Genomic DNA, 11616 nt, shown 5'->3' with positions numbered 1-11616 from the left:
CTTTTTCTTTGTGCTTCTATTAACTAACACATGGTTTGATCTGAAACCCATTGAACCAATAGAAAGGCTTCCGTTGTCTTCAGTGGTTTTTGGACCAGGCTCTATATAACTAGCTAGGTTTCTGTCTGCATTAGGGAGGTTTGCACCCGTCGTTGCTCTCTATAGAATGTTTAGCGGCCAGAAGGGGATGTTACAGGCATTCTGGTCTGACCCTCCTGAATAGCAGAGGCCAGGACCGCACACTCGCCACTCAGCGATTCCGTATATCCAGCCCATATCTGGTAGTCGAGCTGCTGGAGTGGATACTTTTAGGAAGAGTCAGCTACAATCTTTTAATGATCGTCCAGGTCGCTCGTGGAGTAACCGTGCCCAACTTCTCTACAGACCTTGTCCCGATAGGTAAATGCATTATGCAAAACAATAATGTAGGACACACGCTGGGACTGGTGCAAAGTACAGGACTCACACCAGTGGGTCTAACCCTGGTCATCCTGTGCAAGCCTTGGGCCATGTGTCTGCTGCGGATGCCAGCGTTTTGTATAAGATTTCTGGTGGTGCTTCAGGCGAAACAGGTCCATAGTCCCCCCCTCCCACTACAACAACATGACCTTAAAGGCTCCTGTGGAGGGCGGTTTGGGTTATGGGGAATGGGTTAGCCTCGATGGTTGGGTGTTGCAGGCTCTGCGCTGGAAAGGAGGAAGTTTGGGTGTGGGAGGGGATTGTGGGCTCTTAGGATTGGAGTTTGGGGTGCTGCGGTGCCAAGGGCAGATGGTTGGGGGTGCAGGAGTGGGTGTGGGGTGTGGGTGGCATTCTTGTAGGGTTTGGGTGCAGGAGGGAGTTTGGGGTGCAAGCTCTGGGAGAGAGTTTGGATGTGGGCGGGTGTGATGTTCTCCTCTGGTGTTATCCGGACTGGTGATCTGCTAGGTCACTCCAATCCTTGACTCTGGGAGCCAGCCTTAGCTGCTCTGCTGTGAGAACCCCCACTCCTGGGCTGTTCACACACAGCCTCTTGCATGTAAGCTGCTCCCAGCTACTTGCAAAGCGAATGACAAATAACCAATATCTCTGGTCCCAGAATGCAACCCTAGGAAACCTCTGTCTTGGCAGTGTCCAGTTATGCCGGCTGGATGCTGCAAGCTTATATGAGTTTGTCAATTTAACAAAGACATTGATATGTACCAGGCTCGTTATCCCAATGGGAGTCTCTGTCATGCTTCAAACCAAACAACACTGCTTCAGGTAGAATAAACAAACAGATTTATTAAACTATCAAGGTAGATTTTTAAGTGATTATAAGTCCAAGCATAACAAGTCAGATTTGGTCCAATGAAATAAAAGCAAAACACATTCTAAGCTGATCTTTGCACTTTCAATGCCCTTACAAACTTAGATGCTTCTCACCACAGGCTGGCTGGTTGCTCTTCAGTCAGGCTCTCCCCTTTGATCAGTGCTTCCGTCACTTGGTGGTGGTGTCTGTTAGATCTCGGTGGACGAGAGAGAGAAGCATGGCAAAAATATCTCTCCCTTTTATCAGGTCCTTTATTCCTTCTTGGCTTTGCTGCCCCCCTTCAGAGTCAGGTGAACGTTACCTCATCGCAGTTCCAAACTGACCAAAGGAAGGGGGGTGACTCACTAGAGAGTCTAACAGATTCTTTTGTTGCTGCCTAGGCCAGCATCTTTTGTTCCCATGAGGCTGGGCTGGGTTTGTCCCATACCTGCCCTGATGAGGTGTGAACTGCCCCTCTGCTTTGGAGAGTTTCTGTCTGGGCTTGCTTTAAGCCACGAGGATACATTTTCAGCTTCATAACTACATACATGAAATTATAAACCTATAACTTCACTGTAACAACCATGCTCGGTGTATCATGAGCCTTCTGAAGACACCCGACATGACAAACTTTGCATTGGATATCACCCATTCATTTTACAAGGATGAACATAGGGGTCCTGGGTGTTCCCCTGAGGTACAGAGCATCACAGAGAGGTGCAGGCTCTGGGAGAGAGTTTGGGTGCTGGGTGCGGGCTCTGGGCTGGGATAGAGGGTTGGGATGCAGGAGGGAGTGCAGGAGGGGGCTTCGGGTGCTGGGTGCAGGATGGGGTTTGGGTGCTGAGTGTGGTCTCTGGTGGGGGGTTGGTGCTGGGTGCAGGCTCTGGGCTGGGTTGCAGGGTTGGGGTGCAGGAGGGGATGTGGGGCATGGGGCTGGGCCAGGGATGTGGAGCTTGGGGTGCAGCAAGCAGGCTGCCCAGGGCTGGGGGCCAGAGAGGAGGATTCCTCCCAGGAGAGGGGGAACCTCCCTGCCTCCCCCACTCCCCCGGCACGACACTCACCCAGGGCCCCCCAGGCTGCTCCCCTCCTCCCCTCCTCCTGCCGCAGGCGCAGCAGCCACCTCAGCCTGTCCCTGTGCTGCTCCCTTGTAGCTGGCTGCAGCAGCAGCTGGCAAGGGAGCACAACGTGGAGCTGCAGGGGGCAGCTGCCTGCTGTCCAGGGCAGGCAGGGAGACTCGGGGGAGGTGCACGGGGGCGGCAGGTGGGGCCAGGGGACACTGCGGGGGAAGTACATGGGGGCAGCAGGCAGGGCCAGGAGAGAGACTCGGCCCAGAACATTGGTGGAGCCAGGCCCCCTGGGCCCTGAATTTGCTGGAGCCCAGGCACCAGAGGCCCATACATGTCACCGCCCCTGTGTGTCTGCACTAGGGATTTGCACCAGTCCACGGTGACACTAGTACAAATTTCCCTAGTCTGGATCGGCCCTAACTAAACTCACTAACAAGCTCTCCCCAGACAGGGCTGGCAGCTGGAGGTGGGGTCTGGGGGAATGAGCACGAGTCAGGGAGCTCCGAGTTCTAATCTTGCTTCACTATCTGGCCTGGGGCAAGTCGTTCTCCATCTCGGAGCCTGAGTCATGGACCATCATGGCCAGGGGATGAAAGCAAATCCACCAGCGCCACCTCTTCCCAGGAAGGAAACCAGCCCCGGGAGACCCCAGTACCTGACAGACCCGCGCTGCTAGGGAACATGGCCCTGCCTCACGAGATGAGGTGAGGGGTAGTTCACAGCTCACCGGCCTCTGTCTCTTCCAGGCTCCAAGACAGCGAAGCAACTGGAGACACTTCACTTCAACCAGTCTGCCATACACAGCACTGGTACGTACTGGAGCCCTCACAGACCCACAGCCCAGCGTCATCTCTACAAGCCCCCTGCACCCCAGTCATGTCACTCCTCCCCCTCCCAAGTTCCCCCCAACATCCCCCATTCCCTGGCAACCTCCTTGTTCCCGCTGAGCCCTGGGTACCCATGACGGGCCCTCCCAGGAATGTGATCAGCCCTGTTTATCTCTCAGAGGTGAAGCTGGCCACGGATCTGAAGAGGCTGCAGTCGGACCAGGCCACACTGAAAGTGGAAGGTGAGTGCCCATGGAGGGAGCAGGACTCAGGCAGAGGAGGGGATGAAGAACAGCAGAAAGAAGAGATGGGGATGGAGAATCCCAGCGCCAGGTTCCCAAGGCGATTTGGGATCCATCCCCCCCTACCCCCCAGGCCTGCCTGAGCAAGCAGCATTTGGGATCAAGTCACCAAGGCTGGAAACCGGGCCCATGCCCTACTCTGGGTGACCCACTGGAGGGGTGGGGACACAGCCGGTGCCCACAGAGCCTCTGCACTCAGGGCTCCTCCTGCACCACGCTCACTGTGTGACTAACTGGGGCAAATTGGGGAAGCCAGTTCACTTTCAGTTCCAGGGATTTTCACCCCAAGTGCGGTCCGGGTCACTGCAGGAGCCTCTGGCCTTTAGGGACTTGCATGGGCTGGGCTGCTAGAGAGGGGGGGAGGGGAAGCTGGCTGTTTCTTTCTCCCTAGATTCACTTGGCACAAATAGGAGAGGGGATATGTGTTTTTGAAGCAGGGGAGGGTCAGGGGGAGGGAGATGGGGATGGTGACTCATTAGGGGCCAAGGGGAGGCAGGTAGATTGAAGGGCTGGGCAGAAGACTGCCCAGGTGTAATAACCTGGGGAACCAGAGGTAGGGAATTGGGGGGCAAAGCAGTGTGCCTGGGTGCAAGGGGAGGGCAGGGCTCCTGCTGAGATTCAGGGGAAGGGACCCGGTTTTAGAGGAATGATTTTGACCCTTGTGAAAGGTTCAGGTTCAGCTGGCGATTCCGGCCAGGTCTCCAGCCCCTAACAATGTATCAAACCGACCGAGTAACAAGCTCAGTGCCTCCTGCTGCTGGGATAGGGGCCCCATTTCAGTGCCACAGCCAAGGCCCATATCCCAGAGTTTACGATCTGTACACAGATATCCCAGACCGAGCTGCACACACCCGCTGCTCTGGCTGGCTTGTGGCTGCTTCTAAAGTACAGAACACGGTGAGCGCCGCTGGAGGCTCACAGTCTGTTTAAAGGGCTACAGCCCTATTCCTACGTGTGACAGTGTGTTGTGTTTGCAGTGTCGGAGGATCTGGCCAAAGCGAAAAGTGACAGAGATGACATCAGGGCTGAGGCCTACAAAATTCTGGATGTTGTCCAGAAAGGGAACGGTGAGATACACGCCAGTCTTGACCTGCTTAGATTGTCAGCCCTTCACGGCAGGGACCGTCATTCTGTTCTGTGTTTGTACCATGCCTGGCACAACGGGGCCTGGCTACGACTGGGGCATCTAAGCACTGCCATAATGCAAGTAATAATAATGTACAGCACCCAGCAAATGAGGGCCTGGGCCATGGCACCTTGTGCAGTTAGGATTCCTGCTCCTTTTCCCCACAAGCAGTAATAATGGATTAATATAGTTCAGGGGATTCACTGGGATTTCCCCCAAATAAACTGCTAGGTTGTCAAGGAGTCAGTTTTGTCTAATAGTTAGAGCAGGGGACTGGAATGCAGGACACCTGGGTTCTAATCCCATCTCTGGGAGGTATATGAAGTCTAGTGGTTAGAGCAGAGGGCTGGGTACCGGGACCTCTGGCTTCTATTCCCAGCTCCTATGAGGCCAATGTTGTCCAGTGCAGTGGTTTTCAACCTGTGGTACGCAGACCTACTATGTCTAAGATTTCCAAAGGGGTCTGCACCGCCATTAGAAATGTTTTAAGGGGCCGTAAATGAAAAAAGGTGGAAAACCACTGGGCTAGTGGTTAGAGCAGGTGAGGCCGGAAATCGGGACTCCTGAGCTCTCTTCCCAGCTTGGGAATGATCTTGAGCAAGTTACTGCACCTCTCTCTGCCTCAGTTTCCCCTTCTGCAAATTGAGGGTGACGCCTCCCCACCTTGGCTAAGTGCGTTGAGGTCATTGGCTAAAGGGCACTAGGCAGAGGCTATTATTGTCCTTTGCAGTCCAGCGCTGAGAATGACCTCTGCCTGTTTTGCATTGCAGACTCCGCCTGCAGCATTTGTCCAGCCGGCTGGCTGCTGAATTCAGGGAACTGCTACTACTTCTCCACAGAGCATAAATACTGGTCCTATGCCAAGCAGGCCTGCAAAGACCAAGGCGCCACGCTGATTATTATTGATAACCCACAAAAGCAGGTAAGTCAGGCTCACTGAGTCCAGCCACACAGCCCAGAAAGGGCGTGGAGATGGTCTCCCAGCAAATGGGAGGCTCTTGGGATGAGAGAGACGCTGGGGACAGGATAGGAGCTGACGTTTCTCTGCTCGGTGCCTAGGAAACACAGTATGCACTGGTGTAAAGATGTGCACAAGAAAGGCAACAAAAATGATCAAGGGGCTGGAACAGCTTCCAGATGAGGAGAGATTAAAGAGACGGGGACTGTTCAGCTTGGAAAAGAGAGGGCTAAGGGAGGATAGGATAGAGGCTATAAAATCATGACTGGTGTGGAGACAGTGAATAAGGAAGTGTTATTTCCCCTTCACATAACACAAGAACCAGGGGTCACAGGATGAAATGAATAGGCAGCAGGTTTAAATCAAGCCTAAGGAGGTATTTCTTCACACAGCACACAGTCAGTCTGCGGAACTCGTTGCCGGGGGATGTTGTGAACAGGGCCAGTGCAAGGATGTTTCGCGCCCTAGGCGAAACTTCCACCTTGCGCCCTCCCCCGTCCCCGAGCCCCTGCCCTGAGGCACCTCCCCCCTGCAGCAGCTCCCCACCCTCCGCCCTGAGGCACCCTCCAGCCCCAGCTCACCCCTGCCCTGCCTCCTCCCCGAGCACGCCGTGGATGCTTCACTTCTCCCGCCTCCCAGGCTTGCAGCGCCTAAGCTGATTGGTGCCACAAGCCTGGGAGGCGGGAGAAGTGAAGCAGCGACGGCGTGCTCGGGGAAGAGGCGGAGCAGGGGAGAGCTGCTTCACTTCTCCCAGGCTTGCGGCGCCAATCAGCTTAGGCGCCGCAAGCCTGGGAGGCGGGAGAAGTGAAGCAGCCACGGTGTGCTCGGGGAGGAGGCGGGGCAGGGGTGAGCTGGGGCAGGGAGTTCTCCTGTGTGCCGCCTTCCCCTTACTTGCTGCAGGCGGCCCTCCCTGTGCTCCCCTGCCCCAGCTCCATCTGCCTAAATGCCAGCGGCGACCGGGGCGGCTGAAGATCCAGCCGCCGTGGTCACTGCTGAAGAAAATGCCGCCTCCCAAATCCTAGCTCCCTAGGCGACTGCCTAGGTCACCTAAATGGTTGCACCAGCTCTGGTTGTGAAGGCCAAACGTAGAACTGGGGTCAAAAAAGAACTAGATAAGTTCACAGAGAATAGCTCTATCAATGGCTATTATCCAAGATGGTCAGGGACGTAACCCCATGCTCTGGGAGTACCTAAACCTCCGACTGCCAGAAGCTGGGAGTGGATAACAGGGGATGGATTACGTAGCCATTTGCAGTGCACAAGAAATTGTATTGGTCCTACAAAACTCAGGGACTATGCTACATATACTTGAGCACCATCTATTGGCACAGGATCGAGGAGCAAACCACTTACCAGAATACAGACTTAGGGCACTCCCCCAACTCCAAAGAGTTAATGCACAATTCATCCCAAGTGCTAGTCAGGCTGCTGGGGACCCTCAGGCAAGTCAGCCTGACAGCTCCAGGGAAGCTCCCTGGGAAGGGAAACTTTGCGGGAGTTGGAGAGAGACCCCTGACTGTAAGGAGTGATGGGGAAAGAGTTTGGAGACACAGCGTCTGGTGGAGGACTGGGATCCATGAGATCACAGTCACTTGGGAGACCCCTGACTAGCCTCCATGTCCACACAGTGCTTCCACATCCATCCAGAGCCACATCTCCCTCAGCAGGGCCTTTGGGAGGGGAGCCAGCCTGGTCTAGTGGTGCAGGAACAAACCTGGGAGCCAGGACAGCTGGGTTCTACTTGCTGCTCTGCCACTGACCTTCTGTGTGACCTGGGGCAAATCACCGTGCCTTAGTTTCCCCTCCCACCCTTGGTTTTGTCTGTTGGATTGTAAGCTCTTTGGGGCAGAGAGTGTCTTTCACTAGGTGTCTATGTAGCACCTGGTACAATGGGGCCTTGATCTCAGTCGCTGCCTAGGTGTTACTATAATTCTAATAATAACCCAATGGGCCACATCTCAGCACAAGGAGAACAACAGAGAGCCAGAGAGGAGTACGGGCTGTGTGAAGTGGGATTGGGGTGGTGCCTTAGATTTGGGCAATATTTTATTACAATCAATTATTTTATTTTTTTCAGGAGTTTGTGACAAAGAACGTTAACGGCAAGCAGTACTGGATCGGCCTGCACGACGTTAGCAATGAAGGGACATTTATATGGGTCGACGACAGTTCCGTGTCATACAGGTCAGCCCAATCCCGCTCACTGGTACATGAGTGAAGGGGCGAGAGAAGTGAGGGTTGGCTCAGGTACTACTGGCCAATCAGTACATTTCAAACACATCAAGTCATTGGCTGAGTGGGTGGAGCTGCCCTTTCTTGATTCATCTTCCATCTGCTCTGCTCTTTAAACTGTCCAGGGTTTCCCCACAGGGAATCAGAGCTAGTGGGGTAGAGAATAAAGTGGTGGATGATGCTCAGCTTTAAATTGTCACCTTCAGCTGAGCAGTAGCAGTTTTCAGGGTCTTACAGGGAAGTTTCCCCGTTGAGAAGAAATCGGTGGAATCTGGCTCCTTCTTAGTGTAACTTGTTTATTTACACTAGTCCTGGGACAGAGGTGTCACCAACAGCACCCAGGTCAGTCCCCTCTAGCAGAAATCTCAGCCCAAATACCCCGGTGTTCCCAGGAAGTGACTCTACCCCGAGAATTAACTCGACGTAGTGAGTCAGGCTGGAAGCGAGAACTGACCAAAGAGAATGTGCATCACAGGACTAACGATGTAGGGTGTCTTCCAAGCCTGATCAGTGCTCACCCACTAAGACTGTGGGTAACTCTCACTGTAACAGTACGGCCCTGATCCACCACTATATTATCCCAGGTTTACACCAGTGTAAATTCCATTGAAGTTAATAGCTAGACCAGTTTAAAATTGGAGTAACAGAGGTCAGTCAGGCCCTATATCATTACACTTGGCTCTTATCCAGTGCTCTGCACTAGTCAGCCTCAAACCACCTTTCAGAGGGTGAGGCAGGATCACCCTCTCTGAGGGCTTAAGTGGGATTTCAGGGAGTGCATTTCACCAGGGCTTCCCTCGAATGCCTGGCTAAGTTTGCTACTCTCTTTGATCCCCAGCAACTGGGATCGAGGGGAGCCCAACAATTTTGGCAGTGGCGAGGACTGCGTGATGATGCTCAAAGACGGGAAGTGGAACGACGCTCCATGTGTGATGAATGAGGTTGGCTGGATCTGTGAAAAGAAGTGGACTTGTTAAACTGTGGCCAGGAGGAACACAACACAGCCAGCGCATCTTAATAACCACAGAGCCACCCTGCTGCCCTCTGGCCCCTTCCATGCAAGGTCTGCCAGCTCTTTATAAACTTCAATGCGTTAAACCTCACAGACCTCACCCCTTCCACTCTTGGGAGCAAGGTATTATCACCCTAACTTTACAGATGGGGAAACTGAATCACAAAGACTTACCCAGGTCACAGCAGTAAATCAGTGGAAGAGACTGGATTAGTACCCAAACATCCTGACTCCTAGTCCCCTGTTCTTATGACACCACAGTATTTCAGATGGCTGGAAACAGGAGTCCTGACCACTCCTGCTCTAACCACTAAACCACCCTCCCCTCCAAGAGCCAGGGATAGAACCTAGGCAACTCCCAACGCTCCTGAGTCCTGACTCTAATCCCTAGAGCCCATTCAATTCCCAGTGCTGGGAATAGATCCTAAGTGTCCTGAATTCCAGCCCCTGCTCTATTAGACAAAATAGACTCTTTCCCAACGTGGCAATTTATTGGGTGGAAAACCCAGCTAGCCCCCAAACTATATTAATCCATTATCAGCGTTTATGGGGAAAGGGGGCAGGATCCTTACTGTGCGAGAAGTCAAATTTTAGAACCTGCCAGTCAATCCCATCAACATGGTATAGATCTGGTCATAGCTCTATAGTAAAGGATGTGGCCAACTTCCTGGTTTAGGGCAAATTTTCCTCCCCTGCTAATTAGGGCTAAAATTTACACATGTATCTCAGATTATCCATCTGTGGTGATCTGCCAAAAGAGAAGTTTGGGGAGAACTAGACACGCAGTGTGAGAAATCAAAGGTTTCATTTCTGTAAAATTGTCCTAAATTAGCCAGGCATGAAATGGAGATGAAAAGAGGCAGTGTTTAGTCCTGAATCCTCAAAGGCAGCTAGGTATCTATCTCCACTCAGACCGAGCCCATCTTTCCCCCGTCACAGGTGGGTGCCCTAATTGCCATGGTAACCAGTATTCTGGGTGGGTTTTGTGGTGACCATGGCATACAAACAGAAGTTAAAATTCAGAAAAATAACACGCAAGAACCAAAAGCAGACAGAGACAAAGCAGGCTGCTCCCTAAGGCAGAGAGGCAGCACTCCTCCCATCTTGCTCTAGGATGCCTGTCTGCTTGCAGACCTTGTAGGACCAGGATAAAAAACCATGACATTTAGAGTGTGAACTTAGAACTGTAACAATTTTCAATACACCACAAGTTTCTCTCCGTTTCTCCTGCTGGAGCTGTTCCACTTTGTATAACTAATTAAATGAAGCAGGGACTGGACCCTGGCTCTCCACATCCCAGGTGAGAGCCCAAGCCATGAGGAAAGAGAGGGACACACACTCTCACCCCCATCTGGCTTTGGGCAGGTTAGGCATGCTCAGAGCAGGCCTCCAGGATCATCTCACACTGGCAGGATAAGTTGCGGGGAGGGGCGAAGTGCCTAGTCTGAGAACCCTTTGGGGTCAGCAGGATTTAGGCATGAGAGCTCTCCACAGCGAGTGAGCTGTAGAGTGGGATCAGCACTCAGGCAGCTTTGTGACTGTCAGCCTCAGAAATTTAGGCACCTACAGGGTTCGGTGGCAGCTGAGCTGAGCAGCTTTTTTGAGGATGTTAGTGGTGCCCAAACATGGGCGGCAGGTATCAAAGGCAGGAGAAGGCTAAGCCACCCCAAACTGCCTGCCGTGGCCCCAGCCACACTCCACTCCCAGACCCCCTCCTGCTGCATCCTTCCCATGTGGCCGGGGCCCTGGGTTTGTCTACACATTTGGGCTTGTCTACACATCCAAATGGAGGGGTGCTGCCATAGCACTTAGTGAAGACGCTTCCTACGCGGATGGGAGAAGCTCTCCTGTCAGGATACTCCACCTCCCCGAGAGGCGGTAGCTTTGTTGATTGGAGAAACCCTCCCGTCGACAGTGCTGTCTACGGTGGGAGTTCGATCAGTATAACTGCATCGCTGAGGGGGTGTGAATTTTCCACCTCCTGAGCAACGTAGTTATATCGACACAAGTAGGGAGTGTAGCCCAAGCCTTAGAATCAGATTCCTGGGAACAATGAGGAAGAATTCAAACTTTGCATTCAGCGGTGTTTGCTTAAAATTCACTATTTTGGGGATGTTAGTAAACTTCACCGTTAGAAGTTCCCAAGAAGCAAATGCTAACAGGGGGCACAAAGAGAGAATTGGTTTAAAAATGCAAAGGAATAGCCAGGAATTATTCACCCCACTCTCATCTCGCCAGTCACCCTGCCCAAGAGTTGGTCAGCATTCTTCCTGCTGAACAGGGACTATTCAGTCACCCATGCTGCGATTTACCCAGAACACTGGGGTTATCACATCGACTCTTGCAAATCGTGCGTGGGCATCTTTGATGTTCTCAACACATTTATAAATGTACTCCAGGGGTCTGTGTATTCTCGCACACTCTGGTTTCTAGGTGCATTGGCTGTTCTGGCTGCTGACTTGGGGAGGTACCAGTTGTAATATATGGTTTGGAAATATTTGTCAATAATCAGAATTAATTTGCTGCCCGAGTTTCCTTGGTTACCGACAAACACCAGCTCCAACCTGCCAGACCATGTTGGGGGTGGGGGGGAGCTTAGTCACTGGGGGAGCTGGACTAATGTATAAACCTTTAGTGCTGTTCTGGTGTAAACAATGACCTGCACATGCAGCTTGCTCCTGTTTGGTTTATGCCAGTGCAGCTGGTCTGCATTAGGGGTTTGCAGCAGTGCAGCTGCAATGGAGCAGCAGCGAAGCTGGCAAAACCTCAATGGGCACAAGGCCTCATTCTGCAAAGGAAGCAGCATTGATTAGACCAGCAGCTTA

The 11616-nt window shown here is 52.7% G+C and overlaps 1 protein-coding gene across 1 annotated transcript in view; it reads left to right on the top strand.

The window, feature by feature from the left end:
* The window catches only part of LOC123353665 (C-type lectin domain family 4 member G-like), a 19732-nt gene extending 10726 nt beyond the window's left edge, over window positions 1-9006 (top strand). The window contains exons 6-11 of the mRNA XM_044994971.1: window positions 3081-3143; window positions 3341-3403; window positions 4441-4530; window positions 5360-5511; window positions 7625-7731; window positions 8618-9006. Coding sequence (XP_044850906.1) covers window positions 3081-3143; window positions 3341-3403; window positions 4441-4530; window positions 5360-5511; window positions 7625-7731; window positions 8618-8756 — 614 coding nt within the window. The 3' untranslated portion in view covers window positions 8757-9006. The remainder of the gene's footprint in view (window positions 1-3080; window positions 3144-3340; window positions 3404-4440; window positions 4531-5359; window positions 5512-7624; window positions 7732-8617) is intronic.
* The last annotated feature ends 2610 nt before the right edge of the window (window positions 9007-11616 follow it).

This window comes from Mauremys mutica, chromosome 20 (assembly GCF_020497125.1).
Source record: "Mauremys mutica isolate MM-2020 ecotype Southern chromosome 20, ASM2049712v1, whole genome shotgun sequence".
Taxonomy (NCBI): Eukaryota; Metazoa; Chordata; order Testudines; family Geoemydidae; genus Mauremys; species Mauremys mutica.
This window is presented reverse-complemented; position numbering and strand designations above follow the sequence as displayed.